A 24,318-nucleotide genomic window follows, 5' to 3' on the forward strand; every position below is an offset into this window, starting at 1 on the left:
CCCAGGGAGGGCCTGCCCTGCTTCCCAGCCCCACCACTGGTCCTCAGTCCGGGATCCTGGCCTGTTCAGAGGCAGGTGCTTCACAGCAGGCCTTCAGGCCTTCAAGAAACTAGCACAGTGGAGTCTGGGACAACTCTCTATGCTGGGCTGCTGTTCTAAAGAGCAGGACACACAGCATTGCTCAGGCTAGGGGCCTCTCACTGGCTCCAGCCCAAATTCTTTGGGGTTTTGGATAAACAAGGGCTGCTCCATTTCACCTCTGTGTGACCTTTGTACGTGTGTAGCCATGGGTCCCAAGAGCCAGGCCCCAGGGACAGCGCCTTCCTATTTAGCCCATGAGTAGCTCTGGGTGTCTGCACCACATCCAGGCCAGCTAAACGCCAGGGCATCTCCTCCCCAGGAACTTCACGAATTGCTTAGCAGCTGCTTGGAGGAAATGGTAAGGGGTGGGCCTCTGGGGTCCCACAGCCTGGGCTTAGCCTTGGCTCTGCTACCTGGTGGCTGAGTAACCCTAAGCAAATCACTTTACTCTCCTGAGCCTCCGCTTCTTCCTCTGTAAAATGGGGATAATAACAACTGAGATTATTATATAACTATTGTAAGCCCACCTCATAAGATTGATGAGAGGATGAATTAAAGTGATGCATGGCAAGTGGGGGCCTGACTCTACAACATTAACCATTACTACACTCACAGGGTCTAAGGACCCAGAATCAGCCTGAAGGCTGACTCCCAGAGCAGCACGCGTATTTGTCTACCTGCATGCATCCACACCTTCAGATCCTCACACGGTGCCTGCACTGCACGTGACCATATCCATATGCACATGTGAACTCGCAAGCATGTAGCCATCACGTGCATGTCCACATGCGTCCTTACACAGACTCGTATCTGAAGGCAGACCCTGGCAAATCACCTGCTCACACATGCACGTGCACACTCGCCTTCCCCGCATGCATATGGACACATGTACCTGAACTTGTATTCTTTCACACATATGTGTCCACACCCTTGAACTTGTTCTTCACGGAGCCCTCAGTCCAGCACTAGGCCCCAGACCAGTCATAGAAGTCTGCACTCCAGGGCAGTCAGAGTCTATTCCTAAATCCCCCAAAGGGCTCTGCCAGTTGCCTCCTATGAGCCCTCACTGCTACTGCTCTCTGGGCTCAGCACGTCCCTCTGTTTGACCAAGCCCTCTTGCCCTTTCAGGCACAGCTCAAAAACAGCCCCGGCCAGAAAGCTTCCCTGATGTCCCAGCCAGAAAGATCTGACCCCTCCCCCTGAATTCTCCCGGCCGTTTTTTCCACCTCAGTGGGCCTCGTATCACTCTTGTGTTTTCCTGGAGAGGGACACTGGGGTTCTGAGAGGACAGTGGTTATGGCTCATTCACCCTCATGCCCCCTCCCAACGAACAGCACAGGGGAGGCGGTGACTCTTAAATAGAGGCCGTTTTGAAGTGAACCACACTGAACATGTCAGGTTACCCTCTTATCTCTGCACAAGTCAATGACCAGAGGAGCCAGCAAAACCAGGGGCCTGGGGCTGCTCACCCTCAACCCATGGGCAAACCCTGGGCCCCCAGTGCTGCACTGTACACCCTTTCTGGCCTGGAATTTCTCCAAGACCGTCACCTAGGCACTGCCTCCAGCCCCTACTGCCCTGCCCACTGACCCAGAGCTGAATCCTGACAGCAAACCCCTGCAGCCTGGACAAGCCTGGGGGCAGATCTCAGGACTTACTTTGCCTGCTTTAAGCAGACAGACTCTCTCAGCTCATCGAAGGAGATTTTCCAGGGTGCCTGAAGAACTGCCCTTAAGCAGTGCTTCTCGGAGCCTGGTGCACTGTATCAGAACCATCTAGGGTGCTGGTTCATGCATATATTCCCTGGCCCACCCCAGCCTTCTTGAATCAGAACTGCTGAGGAATCAGCATTATCAATAAACACTCTAGTTTAGTCCTGGTTTGGAGTCTGAGAGCCATACTGCCAGGGTCAAATTCCAGCACCACCATTTACTAGCCCTTCAGCAAGTCCCTTAATTTCACTGAGCCTCAGTTTCCTGGTCTGTAAAATGGGGATAATAATGGTGCCTACCTCGTGGGGCTACTGTGGGAGTAAAATGAGATCATGAAAGCAAAGTGCCCGGCACAGTGCCGGCATGGGGTCAACAAATATGGACTATTAGTCGCACAGCCACGTTCTCATGTCCGGGACTTCTGAATGAGGGGCAGAGCCTTGAGGTTTTCCTGTGGGGAGGGGCCCTGGGGGAGGTCCTCCGGGCAAGCAAGAAACCTTGGTAGAGCAGGGCCCTCACCCAAGACACCTGCCACCTAGCGGCTGGTGTATGGGACCGTGCCCAGCTCTGTCTCCACTCTGCAGAGGCCAGGGGCACCACTTGCCCTAGCTTCCCCCCTGCCTCGCCACCGCCTGGCAGCCCCCCTCCCTGCCTGCTGCCTAGGGAGCCTAGCTGGCTTGGCGTCAGCCCTGGCACTCCCTCTAGCTTTGTAATAAAATAGCCTGTTTGGGTCAGCTTTCCTTGGCAGGGAGGCCACCTGGCACAGAGGGCAGGACGGAGGCGGGAAAGCCTGGGGAAACAGATCCTTCAGTGACCACCGATTATAGTCTGGTGTTCTCACTGGTTCCTCAAACCAGGTGACCCCTGAGAAAGAACCCTTCTTGTCTTCCTGCTTTTCCTAGAGTTTCATCATTCATTTATCCATGCATTCACTCATTCAATAGCAAAATGTCTAATGCATGTCAGGCACTGAGGCTTGACGGTGATCACCAGGATTGGCAAACTTTTTCTGTAAAAGGCCAGATAGCAAATATTTTCAGCTTTTCGGGTCACACTCGTCTGCTCTTGTAGCAAGACAGTAGCTGTAGATAGTATGCAGACAAATGGGTAGATGTGGCTATGTTCCAGTAACACTTAATTTGCGGACACTGGAATTTGAATTTCATATCATTTTCATGTGTCATAAAATATTCTTCTTTTGATTTTTCCCCCAACAGTTTGAACGTGTAAAAACGATTTTTAGTTCACAGGCTGGATAAAACAGGCAACAGCCAGCAGATAGCCGTTCACCATCGTGAGCTTAGCCCTCCACACAAAAACCATGGGGTATGCCATGCCCTGTTGGTGCCAATGCTGTTAGGAGAGGAAAGGCCTTTGGAGAGGCTCAGCACGGAGGTGAGGGAAGCTTCCAAGCCCACTGCCGCTCAACCACTGCAGCCCTCCCAGAGTCCATCCCTTCAATGCCACATAAGTTCCTTGTGGTTTAGATATGCAGACTCTTAGGTCTCCTTTGGGACTTGCAGCTTTTTTTTTTTTTCAAGTTTATTCATTTATTTTTGAGAGACAGAAAGCACAAGTGGGGGAGGGGCAGAGAGAAAGAGGAAGACACAGAACCTGAAGCAGAGTCTCTGAGGCAGGCTCCAGGCTCTGAGCTGTCAGCACAGAGCCCAACGCAGGGCCCGAACTCACAAACCATGAGATCATGACCTGAGCTGAAGTCAGATGCTCAACCGACTGAGCCACCCAGGTGCCCCTGAGACCAGAAGTTTTTGAGGGCAGGAACATCTTCAAGCATTCAGTCAGAAAGCATCTGGGTTCAAATAGCAGCTTGACTGCTCCCTAGCTGAATGACCTCGGGTGTGTCACTAACGTCTCTGTGCTCCATTGTCCTCCATTGTAATACCCACCCCATGAGTTGTTGAGGGGATAAAGGAGTTGAAACACGCATGTACAGTGCACACGCGAGTGCCTGACATGGAGCCAGTGGTCAAAAGGAGTTGAAACACGCATGTACAGTGCACACGCGAGTGCCTGACATGGAGCCAGTGGTCAGTGCTCATTGACACTGAGCACAGTCCTTTCCCCCACCCACCCCAGCACCCAGTATGGCTCTGGGCACAAAGTGTGTGCTCATTCTCTCCTCACTAAGTCCTAACTTCCAGAATGAGAGAAAAGGCCCCCAACTCCATGCCCAGGATCCCCTTGGGGTCTGTATCCTGGACTCCCATGAGGCTTTGCCCTCCGGACTTCACTTGGAGCATTTCCCTTTTGGCTTCTTTGCCCCAGCGAAATGATCTCCTTGTCCCTCCTAGACCAGCCCAGCAGGTTGCCCAGGGTTAGGAGTATGTGGACATGAAGAGCTCTTGGTTGGTTCTGCTTCAGGGATGAGCTATGGAGGAGGTGGCTGCTTGGCTGGGAATAAAAGGAGTGGGAGCCTGCCTTGCCTGCCAGCCCAAGCTCCATGGTGGTGGACAGCCTGCCCAGGTCAAGCCCTTGGGCATCTCAGCCATTGGGCCAGATACCCCAGCCTCCTAGCATTTTTTTCCCTCCTCTCTAGGTACACTCCTCTCCCACATGTTGATTTACTCTGCCTTCCAGAACAGCATCCTCTCTCCCCCTCCAAAAACCTCTATTACCTTATTTATTTCATTTTTTTCATAGCACTTATCACTATGTGAAATTTTATTTTTATTTATGTTTTTAAATGTCTATTTATTTTGAGAGAAAGAGACTGCAAGCAGGGGAGCAACATAGAGAGAGGAGAGAATCCCAAGCAGGCTCTGCACTGAGCCCCATGTAGGGCCCAAACTCACAAACCTTGAGATAATGACCTGAGCCAAAGTCAAGAGTCAGACGCTCAACCAACTAAGCCACTCAGGCACCCTGAAATTTTATTATTAGGATTTTTTCGGTATCCCTTCCACTAGAATTTAAGTTCCTTAAGGGCTAGACTTTTGTCTGTTTTGTGATTACCTTCGCAGAACAGATGGATAGATAATCTCTCTTATTTAATAGGTGAGCATACTGGGGCACCTGGGTGGCTCAGTTGGTTAAGGGTCTGACTTTAGCTCAGGTCATGACCTCACAGTTCATGAGTTCAAGCCCCGTGTCAGTCTCTGTGCTGACAGCTCAGAGCCTGGAGCCTGCTTTGGATTCTGTGTCTCCCTCTCTCTGCCCCTCCCCTGCTCATTCTCTGTCTGTCTCTCTCTGTCTCTGTCTCTCTCTCAAAAGTAAATAAACATTAGAAATTAAAAAAAATTGGTGAGCATACTGAAGTCACCAGGTTAGTGAGTAGCAGAATGAAGATTCAGGGCCAGATCTGTCTCATAGTCAAATACATTCTGAACCTCTACCATAAGACAGAACTTGATGAACCTGGCAAGATGGAGTGGGGGAGGAGAAGGCATAGGCCTTGAGTCCCATAGTCTGCTTCCAGCAGCAATAGCAGCTATAACAGGGCAGGAGGCATTTATGGAACTCCTAGGAGCCTTCTCCAGCACTGCTGCAGGAGGCAAAGTCAGGTGGGCTTCACTCTTGCCTTCTTGAATTCAGCTCATGGGCTGCTTAGACAGAGACACATGTTCTAGCCTCTTCACTGCAAAGCAGACTGCGCTAGAAGCTATAAAGTTCACAAAGTGCTTTCCAGGTGCTGTCGTAGTCTGCTTAGACTGCTATCACAAAATAACATGGACTAGGTGGCTTAAACAACAGGAATTTATTTATTGCAGTTCTGGAGGCTGGAAAGTCCAGGATAAAGTGCTGGCTGGTTTGTAGATGGCTGCCTTCTTGCTGTATCCTCACATGGCAGAGAGACAGCATTCCTATTCCTCTCTCTCTTGTCTCTTCTTAAAAGGGCACTAACCCTATTCATGAGGGTACCCCACTCATGACCTAATTACCTCCCAAACGCCCCACCTCCAAATACCATCACGTTGGGAATTAGGGCTTAAACAGATGAATTTGGGGAGGGCAACAACATCCAGTCCACAGCAGGTGCTGACTGTATTACTCGGGAAATCCTGGACAATGGGGTCTTGGAGAGTGGTTGCAGGGGGAATGCCATCAGAGAAGGTGCCTTGGGCAGAGGGCAACAGGAATAAAGGCCAATGAGAGAGGGCCTGTTTGAGGAATGGTAAGGGCTCCGATGGCTAGGCCTGGAGAGTGCTGGGGAATGGCGGTGATGGTCTGAAAGGTGGTTCAGAAGGTAGGCTGGGGTCAAATCACGGAAAGCCTAAAAGAGACTGGGAAAGTGCCCTCCCTAGGGATGCACAGTAGATAATAAGAACAAGGACAGAGCAGCTGATGCTGTGTGTTGGGTGCTTTACGTTTTACAAAGCAATTCCCAGCCATTCCTCTGCTCTGTCCTCACAGCTGGAACATGCGAGCAAACGCTGCAAGTTTAGGATCAGGAGCCCAGGGTCCGCTCCACTGAGGCAAAAGTTGTGCAGTCTTGAACAAGTCGTCTTACATCTCCACTGTCTCCCCTTACTCCTCTGACAACAGGACCCAATTCTCAGAAGTTTAGGAAGGATTACACAAGAGCACACACGTGAAAAAATGCTGCACTTAACTTCTGATCCTCAGTCCTTTCTTTGTAAAACAGGGACAATTCCTGTCCTGTCTCATTTAGGGGGCTGTGTCGCAACTTTGTAATCAAGGCCAAAAGGGAAGAATCTTATTAACAAGGCCGGAGAAATCAGTGTTTCTTGGTTAGCAGGCTGAGAGCCTCAGGGAAGAGGCTTTGGGCTACTTTAACAGCTTCTCCTAACTTATTTGGGACGGGGAAGGATAGGCACAGAAAACTGAGCTCACACGAAAGGGAAAAGAGATGCGGCGCAGGAACACTGACGTCACTCAAGCCGCTCACTTAAAGGGCCAGAACGTTTCTTGCTTCGTCCCCGCCGCCCCCAAATCACCAATCAGAGAGCGAGCCGCCCCATGACGCTATCTCCCCGCGACTAGGCCGGCTGGCGGCGGCGGCGTTTCCTGGTGACCGAGGCGGGGCGCAGAGAAGATGGGCAGCCGAGAGGTGCTGGGCCAGGCGGCCCGGCTGGCCTCCTCCGGTCTGCTCCTGCAGGTATTCTGCCCCGCCGGCCGCAGACCAACCCGCAGTCCGGAGGCGCGGGGAGGCGGTCCTGGGGCCCTTGAGAGCGCGCTTCGGGGCACACCCAGTCCCGGCGTGGACCCCCACTACTGAGGGTTCAACAGGAGACGGTGGCGGCGGAGAACCGGCACCTGGGCAGGAGTTCAGAGGTCTGGCTGGGAGACTACAAACAAGTCGTTTTCCTTCTGAGCGTTATATTTCCCATATGGTAGTAGGACAGGGTCAGGTGGCAGGGGCGCCTTTGGTGCTCTAGAATTGGATATTTTTAAGGCAAGGAGTTCACTCTCTCCTTCCCCCACCGCTGACCCTCAAACATCTTCAAGCTCTCTGACTCTGAGTTCATAGAGACAGTATGGCATAGCTAAGAAAAAGATACCTGGGCTTAGACAGCCCTAGATTGGAAACCTGGTTCTACTACGTGCTTTCTGCATGAACCAAGACAAAGGATTTCTTTTGCTAAGCCTCAGCTCCTCATCGGGAAAATTGGGGTAATAATAGTACCTAGCTCATAAAGTTTCTATGAGGCTTGACTGAAGTCATTCAGATAATTGTATTTAATGCTGTACCTGGCTCTTGGTGGGCACTTAGTAAATGTTAGCTGCATTTTCCTTCTGGCTATGTGACCTTAGATAAGTCACTTCCCCTTCCTGGCCCTAATTTTCATCATCTGTCATTTAAGGTACATACCAGTTGGTCCAAATGGTGTCTAAAGATCCTTTTAACACTAGGAGTTAGTCATTCTAAGTGGCTCAGTTCAGCCTTTATTCAGAAGAGTCCTGAATCCACCCTTCCCCTATATTTTAGAGGCAGCATTTCACTTGGATATTAAGAGAGAACCAGGCACATGTGAGCTCAGGTTTGGTCCTTGTCACTTGGTAGTTCCCTGCCCTTGTGAAAATCGCTTTACTTTGAATATCAGTTTCCTCATCTTAAATGAGAACATTAGTGCAACCTCATGGGGTCATTAGCAAGATTAGATGACATGCCTGTTAAGTGCCTGGCGCATTATAAGTACTTAGTGAATGTTAGGTATTTTTATTATAGTAATAAGGATTTTCTTAAATGGTCATTATAGGAATGGAATGAAACAATTTACATAAAGCATGTAGAAGAGTTCCTTGCACAAGTCATGTGCTTAATAAACATTCACCTAACCCTAAATTAACTAAACCTTGAATGTACCAAGTTTTTTCTTCTATCCACAACATAAAAAACTGAGTTCATTGCTTTATCTGCAGTGCTGATTGTTCAGGCTTTGATGATACCTTACGGCCCAGATTGGCTTCATAAAAAGAAAACAAGTCTTGGGGCGCCTTGGTTGCTCAGTCAGTTAAGTGTCCAACTCTTGATAGTGACTCAGGTCGTGACCTCGAGGTTGTGAGGTCGAGCCCCGTGTCGGGCTTTATGGTGACAGCATGAAGCCTGCTTGGGATTCTCGCTCTCTGCCCCTTCCCTGCTCGTGCGCTTACACACTTTCTCTCAAAATCAATAAACATTAAAAAAGAAAGAAGGAAGGAAGGAAGGAAAACCAGTCTTAGCAGAAAACACAATGGACTGGGAGTCAGGTGGCCTACCATAAAGTCAAGCTGGGTCATATGATTATTATGTGACATTGGGCAAATCACTTTGCTCTGAGTCTTAACTTGCTTCCTGTGCATTTATCCAATTGCTTTTAAGGGTCAAATAATTAACAGATGTGAAAGAGCTTTTTTAAAACTGTAAAGTCCGTTACAAAGTTAAATGAAGACTGTGTTGCTACTAAGGGCCACTTACATGGAGCAAATACTGGGTCGCATGAACAACATTAGAGCTTCATTAACTCGGCCCTTTCTTCAAACCAGTTAGGTTTAGACCATGGTAACTTTGACATTAAATTTGACACTAACTGTATGTACGTCATTTTTTTAAAAACAGCCATAATCTAGGCTTCCTGAGTGTTTTAATCTGGTCTTGGATGTATTCTCAAATTACAATGCAGACACTTGAGGTAGCTTTGCAATTACATTGTATCCTGAAAGAATTTGAGCTGGCCATAGTGAAAGTGTTAATTCCTTTCATTTTTTAAAAAATTTATTTATTTTGTAAGGGAGAGAGCTCATGAGCGGGCAAGGGATGAGGAGAGAAGGACAGAGAGAATCCCAAGCAGGCTCCACACTGTCAGCGGGGAGCCCCAGGCAGTGCTCAACCCCATGAACCTGTGAGATCATGACCTGAGCCAAAATCAAGAGAGGCTTAACTGACTGAGCCACCCAGCGGCCCCCATGCCTTTCACTTTCATTGTCAAAAATGCTTTCACCTCTAAGGTCTTATTTGATGGTTGTTATCAACCCTGTAAAATAGGTAACCTCATTTGACAGGAGGAAATTAAAGCTTATAAGAGTTAGGAGACGAAGGGCTTAACAGCTAAATGGTGATTTGAGACTCTCAGCTGAGTGGTTTTTCCATTCAGGGCTCCATGAATTGGCTTCAAATGTCTAAATTTGAGTAAAAAATTTGGTAAGTAGGTATGTATCTGCATGTTTCCAACAACTACAGAGGTTTCATCAGACTCTCAAAAGGCTGCCTTTGACTCCATATTGTGATATCTTGGCTTTGGAGACCTTGCTGCTCTGTGACACTTCAGGGACAGTGTTAAACTGTACTCTCCCTTTTTGGTCATACCTTTCCCTGGAGATTTTTAGACTGTTGTGGTCCACTGGCATATTTTGATTGAGTCTTTCAAATTGCACCTGTTCACAGATAACTATGAGAGTGATTTGTCATTTGCTCTGGAGCACACTGTGGAGTACACCTGTCATGCTTCCTGGATGCAGACGGGGGCTGAGGTTTGCACCCCGCTCAACATCCCCCTTTAGCATCCCCACTTAGCACCCTGTTGTTCTCTGTCTCATGGAAGAATTCTTTGCTCAGGTTTGAATTGACAGGTTTGAAGTCTTGGGATATATCCCTTTCAAATGGTAATAGCTGGAAAGAGATTGAATGTCATTATCAGAATCCCCAGATATTGCTAGGCAGAGAAGAGAGATTAGACCCTGTGATTCCTAGAGATTCTGCCATTCCCTGCAGGCTGCCACTTGCTAAGTGTGTGCTATTTCTCAACAAGCTGGAGGGAGGGCCAACATGAAGCACTGACTAGAATTCTGTCTCCTGAAGTGCCTGACTTTGAGCCCAAAGGAATTCACTGACTTGTCAGGCCCTCCCTCTTACCAGTAAATTAGAGAGATTTCCAAGTGCCTTTGTGCACTGTTCTACCATTGCACAGGAGTGCCAGGGGACCCCTCCAGGAATGAAATTTCAGCTGAAACAGACAGGTGGTAGGTCTTCAGGAGGGTCTCTATGGCAGAGCTGCCGTACATCAGTGTGTTATTAGAAAGAGCAGCCACATTGTTTTCATTTCAACAAAATAAATATTCCCAACATAATTTATTCTCATGTATTTTTCTTCTTTCTCTGTAGGTGTTGTTTCGATTGATCACCTTTGTCTTGAATGCATTTATTCTTCGCTTCCTGTCAAAGGAAATCGTTGGCATAGTGAACGTGAGGTAAGAAGGGAGTACCCTGGCCTTGCCCACAGTTCACGTCCCCAGTCAGGGCACCTGTGTGTCACCCTCAGATTTTGGAAACAGGGGCCTTTACTGGAAGTGGAGTGTTCTAGCAGTGGGCTGAGGAAGAGCACGCTGGGATGGGGGAATGAGCAGGCAATGCTACTTTTAATGGACCCATGGAGTGTTTTCCATTAGCAGCCTCCAAATGCACATTTCTCTGCCAGCTGTTCCGGTTTGTCTGTTCTTAGAACCCAGGAAAGGAGTGGGAGTAATTCACTGCAAACCCTGTCTCAGGTATAATCCTGTGTTCTTGTCCTGCTGACAGCACAGGAAGCAGGAATCCCGCGGCTGGTGAGGATGTGCTTCGTAATTGCAAGGCTGGAGCAGCCTGCCTTCCCTCCTCGGTGACTTTTATAATTGGAAAATGGTGGTTAGGGTGACAGTGTGCATCCTTGTCATGAGTCCCTTGGCATCTCTTAGAAAGCTGCTTGCTTTGTCTTTTAGACTCCATTTGTTCCTTCTACTCTCTTTTCTGTTCAAGGGCACCCACGCATATTCTGTATTCACAAATGACACAAAAGTCTATGAAGTGATGTGAATGCTCAGGTTAGCTCAGCTTCTCAGGTGATATCTTCATGTCCTCATAAACAAGACCATATGTTCCAGACAGCATTTTACATCGAATACCCACCAAACGTATGCTCTGGGCTCCGTTTTCAGAGCTTAGAGAAGGTTCTCAAACTTTGAAGGGCAAAGGAATCATCTGGGGGAGTTTTGCACTAGGTGGGGCTGAGAAGAGGTCCAGAAATCAGGATTTTGACAAGTTCCTTAGGTGATTTTGAAGCAGGGATCGAGAAATACTGTTTTAAAAGTGGGAAGGGGGGCACCTGACTGGCTCAGTGGGTCAAGTGTGTGACTGTGATCTCAGGGTTATAAATTTAAGTCCCATATTGGGTGTAGAGATTACTTAAAAATAAAATCCTAGGGGCACCTGGGTGGCTTAGTTGGTTGAGCATCTGACTTCAGCTTGGGTCATGACCTCATGGTTCGTGGATTCGAGCCCCACATCAGGCTCACTCACTGCTGTCAGCACGGAGCCTGCTTTCTCTGTCCCCCCCACCCTTTCTCGGCCCCTCACCCACTGGTTCTGTCTCTCTCTCTTTCAAAATAAATAAACTTAAAAAAAAAATCTTAAAAAAATAAATAAATAAAGCAAGCAAGCAGGAAGGAAGAAGACCAAATCTCTTAGGTGTTCAGATTTGAAAGCAGTTTGGGCCTCTTGCCATCTGGTCTTCCCCAGATTCTCAGGTCTCTGCTTTGACAACCTTTATCTGGCCGGCCCTCTGCTTAACATACAGTTCAGTCTCCTCCTTCCCGATGTTGGACAGAAGCACTGGATAGCAGCATGATCCTTGGACATTCTCAGAGAGACCTTAGCCCAGCTAAGGTCTGTCTCCACGGCTGTCTCCATTCTGACTTCATCACACATGGCCTGTTGATGAGGGAAAATCTCAGCTCTTACTCATGCAGGTGCAAGAGGGTCCACCTAAATATTGCCCACCCGGGAAAGATGGCAGACAAGCCTTGCTGACCTGGGCTGCAGCGGCCTCTGTAACGGCCACCAGCCTATTGCCTATTGCCTATTGCCTGTCCTGAGATGCTTTTGGCCAGAGCTGCCACTCAGAGCCTCAGCTTCTCATAAGAGCTCTCATTGGTCACCAGTCTCAGGGTGACCAAGAGGTCCTCTTGCTGTGTGTGGTCATATCTTGTCCTTTTCTCCTATTGTCAGAGCCATACCTCTGCCTATAGCCATGAGGCCTTAGGCTTTGGGGGCCACTGTGGCACTTTCTATCCCGGATATAATGCTCTATAGGCACACTTTCAGGTGTCCTTTGTTTGGTTCCTAACTCTGTTGTTCAAATGGATCAGACTAGTACAGGGACCCTGTAAAAACTCACTGCCCTTCACATCACCACCAGTGATTTATGACCAAGACTTTCTTTCTGTCGCTGGCAAAGTCTCAGAAATTCTCTCTATGAAAAAAGATTAGAGTCACTATTGATTATTTTTTGTTAATGTTTGTTTATTTTTGAGAGAGCGCGCAAGAGCGAGCGGGGGAGGGGCAGAGTGAGTGGGGGGCGGGGGGACTGAGAAACCTAAGCAGGCTCCAGGCTCTGAGCTGTCAGCACAGAGCCCAATTCAGGGCTCAAACACACAACCCACGAAATCATAACCCAAGCTGAAGTCGGAAGGTTAACCTACTGAGCCACCCAGGCACCCCCATTATTGATTTCTGCTTTTCCTTTAAAGGCTAACACTGCTTTACTCGACCACCGTCTTCCTGGCCAGAGAGGCCTTCCGTAGAGCATGTCTGAGTGGGGGTGCCCAGCGAGACTGGAACCAGACCTTCAACCTCTTGTGGCTAACGTGAGTTGTGCTTTGGCAGGAGACCGTGCAAAAGCAAGCGTCGTAAGTGTTGTAAGTTAAACAGCAACACTTGCCCAAAGCTGAATTGTCTCCAGTCTGGGTTTCTGGGGCCTGGGCATGGGACAGGAAGGAGAAGGCATCCAACATCTTGGCTGTTTCCTCCCTGGATGGCCAGGAGCCAGGAGGAGGCTGTGGGTGGGGGCTTCAGGGCCAGGTTTCTACCCTCTTGGGAGGTTGTTTCTGCCATTCCTGATGCCCACTCTGGGCCCCAGTGGGCCTGTGCCGTCTTCTTTAGTCCTAATCTTTCCCCCTCCCTGTGGTCTTTTCTGAGCTTTTAACAACCACTTAGCATTCTTTGAAAGCCTTTTAGGGCTTTCATTATATCTTTCTTCAATTTTGTAATGTGGATTTCAATTCTCAGCCCTTGAGAATATTCTTGAAGATCAAGTACATCAGCTAAAACTTGTAATGGCCTTTCTGCAGTTAGATTCCTGCAGGGAGGGCTGGCACTTGAGGTTTTTTCTCAGTGCTGCCTTCCGTAACTCCTTGCCTCATGGAAATGACTGTCACGAGGCTGGTAGGTGTTCATTTTATTAGAGGATGACTGTTGGCTACCCAGTCATATTTAAGTGCTCTGTGGTGCACATGCTAGGGGACACTGTGCACTGGACTGTTGCTTATTTGGGTGCAAGAACTGACTGTATACTATATTTTAGTCATTTGTGTGCAAACAACAGGCACATACTTGCCAGGAGTTTTGTTTATCTTGTCAGTGTCACACTGTGGATAGGAGCATAGACTTACGAGTTAGATGGGGATTGGGTCCTGCTTCTGCCCTTGGCTAATTGTCCATGACCTTGGCCAAATTCCCCAGTGCTTGTCAGCCTTAGTTTCTCCATCATTTCAATGGGGTAATAGCAGGATCATTGTGAGGGGTCTGTGTAAAAGGGGTAGGTCTGAGTGCCTGGCATGTAGTAAGTGCCTTAATAAGTGGTAGCTATTTTTAAAATTCTATTTCTTTTCTGTTTAATGTTACTATTTTAATATATATATTTTTTATTTTTAGCATATTAAAAAAACATTTTTTTTTCTTTTTCTAGGGTCCCCCTGGGTATGTTTTGGTCCTTGCTCCTGGGCTGGGTGTGGTTACAGTTGCTGGAAGTGCCTGATCCTAATGCTGTCCCCCACTATGGAAGTGGAGTGGTGTTGTTCGGTCTTTCGGCTGTGGTGGAGCTTCTGGGAGAGCCCTTCTGGGTCTTGGCACAAGCACAGATGTTTGTCAAGCTCAAGGTCAGCATGCCTTCTGCTCTGATGGGAAATTCAAAGAAGGGAAAGAGTGGTTTCTTAAAAAGATTTTCTAGGGGCGCCTGGGTGGCTCAGTCGGTTAAGCGTCCGACTTCAGCTCAGGTCACGATCTCGCGGTCTGTGAGTTCGAGCCCCGCGTCGGGCTCATGGCTCAGAGCCTGGAGCCTGCTTCCAGTTCTGTGTCTCCCTCTCTCTCTGCCCCTCCCCCGTTCATGCTCTCTGTCTCAAAAATAAATAAACGGTAAAAAAAAAAAAAATTAAAAAAAGATTTTCTAGGAGTGATGATTTTTTTTCAGATTTGCATTTAAAAAGAAATTTGGAAAAAGGTAACATGATCAGTTTAATTCATTCCCTTGAAATTTGGCAGATGGGCTGGGCTTAAGTTTACATCTGCTATACTATTAATGCAAAAACAGGTTTGCTAATAGGGAAGTTATTAGCTTAGATAAGAATTTAAGAGGACTGTGAAGGTTTTTCAGATTTTCCTAGTGATTCTATTTTTAATTGTGTGCTAATATTAATTTTTTGTGTTTTAAAATCTGTTGTTTAATATGTACAAAAGAATATATGCTGTATGTGTAAATCTTTTTTTTAAGTTTATTTATTTTTGAGAGAATAGGGACAGTGTGAGTTGGGGAGGGACAGAGAGAGGGAGAGAGAGAGAGAATCCCAAGCAAAGAGCCCTATGCGGGGCTTGAACTCACAAACCGTGAGATCATGACCTGAGCTGAAATCAAGAGTCAGACACTTAACCAACTGAGCCACCCAGGCACCCTGCTGTATGTGTAAATCTTAAAGCATGATAATACTGAAAATCTATGAACTTACCACCCAGCCCAACTAGAACATTGTCATGCTATGTCTAACCACATGCCCCACCCCCATTGCCGGGGTAACCACTATCCCAGGTTTCTATTTGTCATTCCTGTGCATCTTTAGTTTTTAATAACGTAAAGTGCACCCTTTACTACATATTTGCAGGTGATTGCTGAGAGCCTGTCGGTCATCCTCAAGAGTGTCCTGACAGCTTTTCTTGTGCTGTGGTCGCCTCACTGGGGGCTATACATTTTCTCTTTGGCCCAGGTAAGGGTTATGGCTTTTCACTTTTGTATAATCTATGTTTCTCCATTTGATTTTCTTCTTTTTTTTTTTAAGTTTATTCATTTATTATTTCTGAGAGAGAGAGAAAGAAAGAAAGAGAGAGAGGGAGGGAGGAAGGGTGAGTGAGCACAAGTGGGAGGTGGGCAGAGAGAGAGAGGGAGAGACAGAATCCAAAGCAGGCTCCAGGCTCTGAGCTGTCAGCACAGAGCCTGAGGCGGGGCTCAAACGCTGACCGCGAGATCATGACCTGAGCCAAAGTTGAAAGTTTAACTGATTGAGCTACCCAGGTGCCCCTGATTTTTTTCTTCTTGTTCCCATTACTGTGTGGTTTACATTTGCAGTATTCATGCATGTGAGGCAGGCTGGAAGCTCTAGTAAGATGGTCGTGACGGTTCTTTTCCTTTGGCTGTCCACTCTACACCACGTGCTGATGCTACTGATATCCCCAGGGGCCCGGTGAAGGCCCAGCACTCGGCCTCATTGTCCAACATGACAACTCCTTTAGATGTTCTGTGGGCGAGCCCATACCAAACTCACCTTTGATTGTCTTACTGTCTCATGGAGGAGGGAGAAAAGCAGTGAGGGAGTGGGGTGAGAACCAAATTGCATGTGTGTTTTTTTTTCCCTGGATTTTAATCAGTTGTTCTCAGGATAGGAAGAAACTCTGCCAAGCCTGTTTGAAACTTGCATTGAAATCTCACACAATGCAGAGCACATGAATTGAGTCTTTAGCAGGCGCACTCTCACTTTCAGCAGCTCTGGCCTCGTTGCCATCCCAGTTTCTAGTTCTAGTTCATATCTGTAGCTTGAATAAAAGTACGACTAGGGTATAGTGCTCATTTTAAAAACAAAACCTAAGATCAGATAGATATCAGAACATCTTATAGGGCAAAGCAGTTTGTAATATTTCTTGATGTATAGGAAGGTAAATTAAAATTCTTAGTCACAGTTTTAGTGAAAGTCTTTCCTGTGTCCTAAGCGAAAACCGCAAATGTATTTGTGAACACATTAAAAGTAGATTTAAAAATAATATTATAAGAATGACAATTACCTCCCAAAAGTAGTTTGCAAACAGTTGCATATTTTAGAGAAGTTATTTGTGATTATTTTTGCCATGTTTTATTAGATCTGGGATTACAGTACTTTGCATTCATCATGTTTTTGATATATTCTTCCTAATAGAACAGGAGGCCATGGAGATGCCCAGTTATTGGTTGGCCCTTCTTGGGAAAGGCGCTTGCATTATGACTTTCTGATGGTCCTAGCTCCCACTCAGGATACATCATAGGTCAGCAAGGCCCATTCTAAGTTTATTTGCTTTCTTATTATAAGACTTCAGAGAGCTCTTCTCTGGTACATTCTCTGTCAGTGTCTGTGTGAGAGGCCTGAGGGCCATCAGCACCTCATATCAGCAGGCGATCCCTGCCCAGGGCTCTGGGATTCTCCTTTGTCCTACGCACTTCCAGGTTCCTCCTTACCCCATCATATATCAAATACCCCATCTTTAGAATATATAAAGAATTCTTACAACTCAACAACAAAAAGACAGACTACCCTAAAAGTGGGTAAAGGAATGGAATACTACTTGTCAATGAGAAAGAATGAAACATGGCCTTTTGTAGCAACGTGGAGGGAACTGGAGAGTGTTATGCTAAGTGACATAAGTCATACAGAGAAAGACAGATACCATATGTTTTCACTCTTATGTGGATCCTGAGAAACTTAACAGAAGACCATGGGGGAGGGGAAGGGGAAAAAAAAGTTACAGAGAGGGAAGGAGGCAAACCATAAGAGACTCTTAAAAACTGAGAATAAACTGAGGGTTGATGGGAGGTGGGAGGGAGGGGGATGTGGGTGATGGGCATTGAGGAGGGCACCTGTTGGGATCAGCACTGGGTGTTGTATGGGAACCAATTTGACAATAAATTCCATATTAAAAAAATAATAAAATAAATAAATAATAAAAGGGGGTAAAGGACCTGAATAAACATTTTATCAAAGAAGATATGCAAATAAATAGCCAATAAGCACATGAAAAGATGCTTAATATCATCAGTCATTAGGCAAATGTGAATTAAAAACAATGAGATAACTTTATACCAATTAGGATGGCTGTTATCAAAAAATAAAAGTAAAACCCAGAAAATAGCAAGTGTTGCTGAGGATATGGAGAAATTGGAACCCTCATACATTGCTGGTGGGACTATAAAATGGTGCAGCCACTGTGGAAAACAGTTTGGCAGTTCCTCAGAAGGTTCAAACGTAGGGGTGCCTGGGTGGTTCAGTTGGTTAAGTGTTGGACTTTGGCTCAGGTCATGATCTCCCGCATCGAGCCCTCTGCTGTCAGCACAGAGCCCACTTCAGATCCTCTGTCCCCCTGTCTCTCTGCCCCTCCCCTGCTTGTGCTCTCTCTCTCTCTCTCTCTCTCTCTCTCTCTCTCTCTCTCTGTCAAAAATAAACATTAAGGGGAGCCTGGGTGGCGCAGTCGGTTAAGCGTCCGACTTCAGCCAGGTCACGATGTTGCGGTCCATGAGTTCGAGCCCCGCGTCGGGCTCTGGGCTGATGGCTCAGAGCCTGGAGCCTGTTTCCGATTCTGTGTCTCCCTCTCTCTCTGCCCCTCGCCCGTTCATGCTCTGTCTCTCTCTGTCCCAAAAATAAATAAATGTTGAAAAAAAAAATTAAAAAAAAAAAACATTAAAAAAAAAAAAAGTTAAATGTAGAACTGATGTATGCCCAGCAATTCCACTCCTAGGTATATACCCAAAAGAATGAAAGCATGAGTTCAAACAACTTGTACACAGCAACACTATTCACCATAGCCAAAAGGAGGAAAGAGCCAGATGTCCATCAACTGATGAAAGGATAAACAAAATGTGGCATATCTATGCCATGGAATATTACTCAGCCATAAAAATGATAATGTGCCACGACACCATGAACTTTGAAAACATGATACCAAGTGAACAAAGCCAGACACAAAAGGCCACCTATTGTGTGATTCCATTAATATAAAATGTCCAGAATAGGCAAGTCCATAGAGACAAAGCAGAATTTGATTGCCAGGGACAGAGGAGTAGAAAGTGACTGCTTAATGGGCACAGAATTGCCTTTTGGAGTGATGGAAATGTTCTGGAATGAAATAGTGGTGATGGTTGTACAGCACTGTGAATGTACGAAAAGCCACTGAATTGTATGTTTTAAAATGGTTAAAATAGTCAACGTCATGTTATGTGAATTTTTCCCAATAAAAAGAGGGAAGGATCATGTAGTTGGGATTCAGTGCATGAAGACTACTCACAGTTTGTTACTGCCCCCAGGCGCTGCTCTGTGGGAAGATGAAGGGAGGTAGGGAACGGTACTCTTGTCACAGAAGATGTTGCATCTGGTGCTATGGCTCACAGCAGAGCTGCTGTGTCTCAGAGGGCTTGAGGCATGATAGAAGGATGGTGGATGGCGGGCTCTGTCCTCAGGCATGGATAAGGGTGGAGAGCTGAGGAGCCTGAACCCACTAGACAAGACTCCCCTTTCTCCTTGCTCTGTGCCTTTGCCACAGGAGCAGGCCTGACGTTACCAGATTGAAAGCGGGGCCTGGAGGTCCTGTTCCTTCCTGAGCTAGTGCACATTGCTGTTCCCAGGGGGGAGAGAAGGAAGAAGAGAGCTTGTGAAAGGGGCTGTTTGGATACTCCTCCCAACCTGCAAACAAAACCCCAGGCTGCCGCTCCTGGCCAAAAGCCACCCTTTTGTCCTGGGTGAGTGGAGGGAAAGGTGGGCCCTCCCATCACCCCCCTGACTCCCTCCCCTGTCCTGTAGTAGCTCTTGCCTTGCCCACACAGTGGGCTGAGAGGAGGGAGCCAACAGCTTATTTCTGCTTTGTAATCACAGTGTGACAGGCTTCCTGGGTTTATGGAAAAGCCCCCATCCTAGATGATGGCAAGTCCCCAGATACTAGCACAGTACATATGGGTCCTCACGGTGTGCTGTCTAGGCGGGAGACTCGTTCCTTTGGCCAACTACAAACATTTTGAGAACATATGTGACATTACTGTAGTGGTGACACTATGGGCTGTCTGTGATGGAAATTATGTTCTGCCTGCCTGGAAGCACTGTTCTCCTAGTCAGGTCAAGGGTTTGGAGCACTTTTCCCAGAGATGCCCCAGCAGAGCTGGCTTTTAGTGAGTAGTGCTCTTTTCCAGAGGGTGGGGCATTGCTCGCTAGAAGGTATAGTTAATAAAGACGGTTCTATTTCTCTTTTTTTTTAAGATTGACTGATTGATTGATTGATTGATTGATGAGAGAGAGAGAGCGGGAAGGGCAGAGAGAGGGAGAGAGAGAGAATCCCAACCGGCTCTGCGCCATCAGCACAGAGCCTGACTCGAGGCTCAAACTCACGAACCGTGAGATCATGACCTGAGCCAAAATCAAGAGTCGGATGCTTAACCAACTGAGCCACCCAGGCACCACAAGCCATTTCTTGATTGGCCTTTGAGGTCAAATTCATAGTTATATCTTAATTCTGCCTATATTAAAACTGTGCAATTTAAATCCATTATTTTCTTTTTTCAGCTTTTCTATACTGCAGTTCTGGTGCTCTGCTATGTTATTTATTTCACAAAGTTATTGGGCTCCTCAGAATCAACCAAGCAACAGACTCTTCCTGTCTCCAGAATGACAGATATGTTACCCAGTATTACAAGAAGTAGAGTAAGTAATACATTCTATCTCTTGTCATTTTAATCACAGATCCTGATTATCCTTGAAAGGAAGAAACTATTACTTTCTTGTTTATTGCTATAATAGCAAGGATAGTTCCATAGCTTATATTTATTGAGTGCTCACTAAGTGCTAGGCCAAGGTTTCTCAGCCTTGACATTGTTGACATTTTGGGCTAGATAATTCTTTGTTGTAGGGGCTGTCTTGTAGATTGTAGGATGTTTAGCAGCATTCTTGATCTTAACCCAGTAGTTGCCAGTAGCTACCACCTCTCAGCTGTAGTAACCAAAAATGTCTCCAGACACAAATGTCCCCTGGGGGATAAAACTGCCCCCCTCGAGGACCGCTTTGCTAGCTCCTATGCTGGGTGCTTTCATGCCTTATTTAATGCTTATACCAACTCTGTGAGCCTGACATTATTATTGCAATTTTAGGGTTAAGGAACTGAGGCTTAGAGACTAAATATCTGCCCGAGGTGAGGGTCAGAGTGAGGGCAGGGGCCTGGAGTGGCTTGAATCGCCACAGAGCACAGGCTGTAACCACCGCGGGCCACTCTCTGTTTTGCTGTGTCTTGGTTTTTCTCAGGACTGCCTTCCAGCACAGATGGTCCAGCCTGCTGACAAAGCAGGGTGACCCCTCCAGAGCTCCATTACCTAGTGTCAGGCCAGTCTCTCCGGTGACCCACTTTCCCACGTAGACCACTAAGGATTCTAGCTGCTGATGTGTAGGAGTGAGGAATAACCTTTTTCTTCTGAACTCTCCAGCTCTCGGTCTATTTGACTTTTATTTCCTGACTCTGGTGGGGTCACTGCTGCCTGTGGCCCCGGCATGGTACACGTGATGTTATGCCACGTTGCCTCTGCTCAGATGCTTTGTGAACTGGGCCGACTCACTTTCCCTTTTCCCATACTTGTTTGCCGCCCACATGTGGTGCACGTAGTGGAGGTGAGGCTTCAGCTGGACTTCTCCTTATTCCTTTTTTGTGATTACTTGAGAAAGTAGGAAAGTATTTGAGATATAAGTCTCAGAACTTATGGAATCCTGTTAGACAGCTTTTCAAGAAAGACCAGATGTTATGTAACGAAGCCAGATATGTTCTCATTTGTTAGATAAGCGTTCTCCATTCCGATCACACAGATCTCACCTTTAGCCTAAATCAGCATGGCAGTTTTGAGATACCATGCTGCCTCATCTGCAGACTTGGAGGATAAGGACTTGGGATCACTTCTCCTGCGTAGAGCTTCTGCCACCTGCCCACAGAGCAGCTTTTCATACCGGGCCAGCCCCTGGGTCTGGCAGTATTTTGGAAAAGAGCATTTGGACTATTAACACAGGCAAGGAGAGGGTAATGAAAAGAGCCTCAGTGTGTATTTAATTCTGTGGTGGGCATACAACTCTGAGCTGCAGTTTAGTTGTCTGTCAAATGGGGATACTAAAAGTACCTTTCTCCTAAGGTGCTTGTAGGAACAGGATGAGATGGGGCATCTGAATACTTAACACCATGGCTGGCACAGGTGGGTGTCCATAAGTGACAGCTGATACCATGCCCCCACCCCCCATGCCGCTGCTGCTCTCAGTAGGGATAGCTCCACCGGCACATCCTAGCAAAGCAGCCACTGGTGGCATCGGGGCAGGAACCCAGTGGTTTGATCTGGCACTCCGTCCTGAAGGCACCCAGGCTCATATTTCTGGGACAGAAGTCTTGACCATGAGAAGGTATGTGTACCTGTTACACACAGTGGGCCATTCCTGCTGACAGTCAGAGCACAGCCCTCTGCCAGGTGCTGTCTGGGATACAGATACGTAAGGTGATTGCTGGGCCTCAGGGAGCTTCCTGTGCTTTTGGGAGGCAGTAAGTGCTGATATGAAGCCTGCATCACTCTCTCCAGACCTCAGGGTCCTTATTTTCTTTTTTTAATGATTTATTTATTTTTGAGAGAGAGAGAGGGAGAGAGAGCGCATGAGTGAGCATGAGTGGGGGAGGGGCAGAGAGAGAGAGGGAGACACAGAATCCTAAGCAGGCTCCAGGCTCTGAGCTGTCAGCACAGAGCCCGATGTAGGGCTCGAACCCACGAATCATGAGATCATGACCTGAGCCGAAGTCTGACACTCAGCTGACTGAGCCACCCAGGCTCCCCAAAGGGGCCTTATTTTTAAGGTGAGATAATTAGTCTGCACAACCTTTGAGGCCCCTTTGAAGACTTAAGGAATTGTGAAAGTATTTGAACTTCAACAAAGAACCGTTTATAATAACTGCCACTGACTGCATGCTTACTCTGTGAGTGGCACTCTGCTAAGCACTTTACATGGACTCATGTGCTTAACCCTCATAGTAATAACCTTATGAGATATTGTCTCCATTTCACAGATGAGAAAACAGAGGTTCAGAGTAGTTAACTGACCAAACCAAAATCCCACATCTGAATTTGGACCCACTTCTCTCTAACTTGTATCTGTGAACTAATCTTAGTCTGTGTTTTTAATCTCCCTGCTGTGTAGTCTTCCAGAAGAAATTGGCTTATTGCCCAAAGTAGTTACTTGTTGACTTAACAATTGGGAAGTTCTAGGTGGAACAATTCATTATTCAAGTTGTTTTTGTTGTTGTTGTTGTTGTTGTTTTTTTGTTGTTGTTTTTTTTGTTTTTAAGAGAAAAGAAATGAGCTGCATCTGAATGCAGTGGATGGCTTTACCACCAGCAGCATGTACCTACCTTGACCCTTGGGAGCAGTTTTCTGCACTGGGGGTTCCCACATAGAGAGCTGGTCAATTCTATTCAAAATCAATTTGACCAAAATGGGAGATTTATTTCCTGTACTTGTAGAATTCCATCTTCTGCAAAAGAGACTTACTTAGCCTTAAAATAAATAAGTGATACTTCAAATAATGGCTGCTTTTAGATCTTTTCTATTTTTTGACACTTCTGAGTGATTTCATATGAGAGATCTGCTAATATTTAAGTAAAGCTGAGGCATTTAACACAGCAAGCATGTCATAAGCAGTATTCTGTGTTAAGCACTGTACCAGGTGCCCTGAGTGGGGTCCCTGCCCTCAGAACTTGCATTGTGATGGGGAGGTAAGATGTGTATTCAACTAACCATTGCAAGACAGTGTGTGTGTGTAGTGTTGACAAAATAGAAGCACAAGGAAGGGACTGATGAATTCATGCAGCAGCATTGAGGAAGGCTTCTTGGAGGAAGCTACTTTTGAACTGGGCCTTGACACATGGGTGGACAGAGTGAATGGGCATGTGTGGTAGAAATGCTCACTTGTGGCTGCGGGAAGAAGACGTTTGCTTGGGCCCCATTATCTGCCCATCACTGTGTTGGCACTGGGATTGCAGAGATGACTGGGGTACTTAGGTTGGCTGAACAGTGGGGGAGGGGAGAGGAAACAAGGTGGAAGGAGTTTATGGCCTGCTGGGCTAAGGCCAGGTAGAGGTGGCCTTGGTGCTGTGGAGCGTGGGCTTGATTCAGGGGCAGCGGAGCCTAATGAAAGGTTTGTGAACAGAGCTGTGATCCAGGTGCCTGTGTCGAGGCACTTACCATCTGTTTCAGATTTATCAAGTGTCTTGTTTTCTCTCATTCAGTCCTCATACCAGGAAATAGACTCCTTATCCCATTTTGCATATGAGAAAACTGAGGCTTAGCACTAAGAAGTTGGGAGCTGCAGTTTGAGCCTCAGTCTGTGAGCTTGACTCCAAAGCCTGAACCCTCCCAGCAGGATGAGCTAGAAAAGAGGCTGGAAGTGAAGAAGCTCATGAGGAGGCAGTCCAGATGAGAAGTGATGAGGACAGTCAGAGGACATGTGAGCGTGAACACAGCTGGGGCAGAGGCCATAGGCCCAGAGCAAGAGAGAGAGGAAGGGGTACTGTGTGGGATGTGGAGGTGATATGGAGACTAGACCGTGGCCGCAGACTCCCTGGTGACTGTTGTCAGTGTGGGAGGCACGTGGCTTCTGGACTGTCCTAAGGCAGGAGAATTTGGAAAGGGGAAGAGTGACTCATATTAAAGCATTGTGAGCCCCCAAGTTCAGATTGCAGACATTCCCCTGTGGTTCTGCCCATTACCTTTTGCCATCCACGCCTCTATTTCTCCATCAGTACAGGAGGCAATGGAATGGCTTGTTGGTCAGGGGATTCCAGAGAAATGCACAGCCACGTAGACCAGCTAAGCAGTACCAACCTAGCTCTTGTGAAATAGGCCTCTTTGACCTCCTGCCAAGTGACATATCCATCCTAAACAAAATAGTAAAAGCCCAAAGAATGTGCTGCTTCTTTTCTCCCACTTCTTCTTCTCAGCAGAGACCACTGAGAAGAAATCCAGTCTTTGATCAG

At 47.0% G+C, this 24,318-nt stretch overlaps 1 protein-coding gene across 1 annotated transcript in view; it reads left to right on the forward strand.

Annotated features, from left to right (window-relative positions):
* The first annotated feature begins 6,719 nt into the window (after positions 1-6,719).
* Positions 6,720-24,318, forward strand: part of RFT1 (RFT1 homolog) — a 35,775-nt gene continuing 18,176 nt past the window's right edge. The window contains exons 1-6 of the mRNA XM_027038960.2: positions 6,720-6,870; positions 10,354-10,439; positions 12,753-12,869; positions 13,970-14,159; positions 15,156-15,257; positions 19,839-19,976. Of these exons, the coding sequence (XP_026894761.1) occupies positions 6,808-6,870; positions 10,354-10,439; positions 12,753-12,869; positions 13,970-14,159; positions 15,156-15,257; positions 19,839-19,976 (696 nt within the window). The 5' untranslated portion in view covers positions 6,720-6,807. The remainder of the gene's footprint in view (positions 6,871-10,353; positions 10,440-12,752; positions 12,870-13,969; positions 14,160-15,155; positions 15,258-19,838; positions 19,977-24,318) is intronic.

Source organism: Acinonyx jubatus, chromosome A2, assembly GCF_027475565.1.
Source record: "Acinonyx jubatus isolate Ajub_Pintada_27869175 chromosome A2, VMU_Ajub_asm_v1.0, whole genome shotgun sequence".
Classification (NCBI taxonomy): Eukaryota; Metazoa; Chordata; class Mammalia; order Carnivora; family Felidae; genus Acinonyx; species Acinonyx jubatus.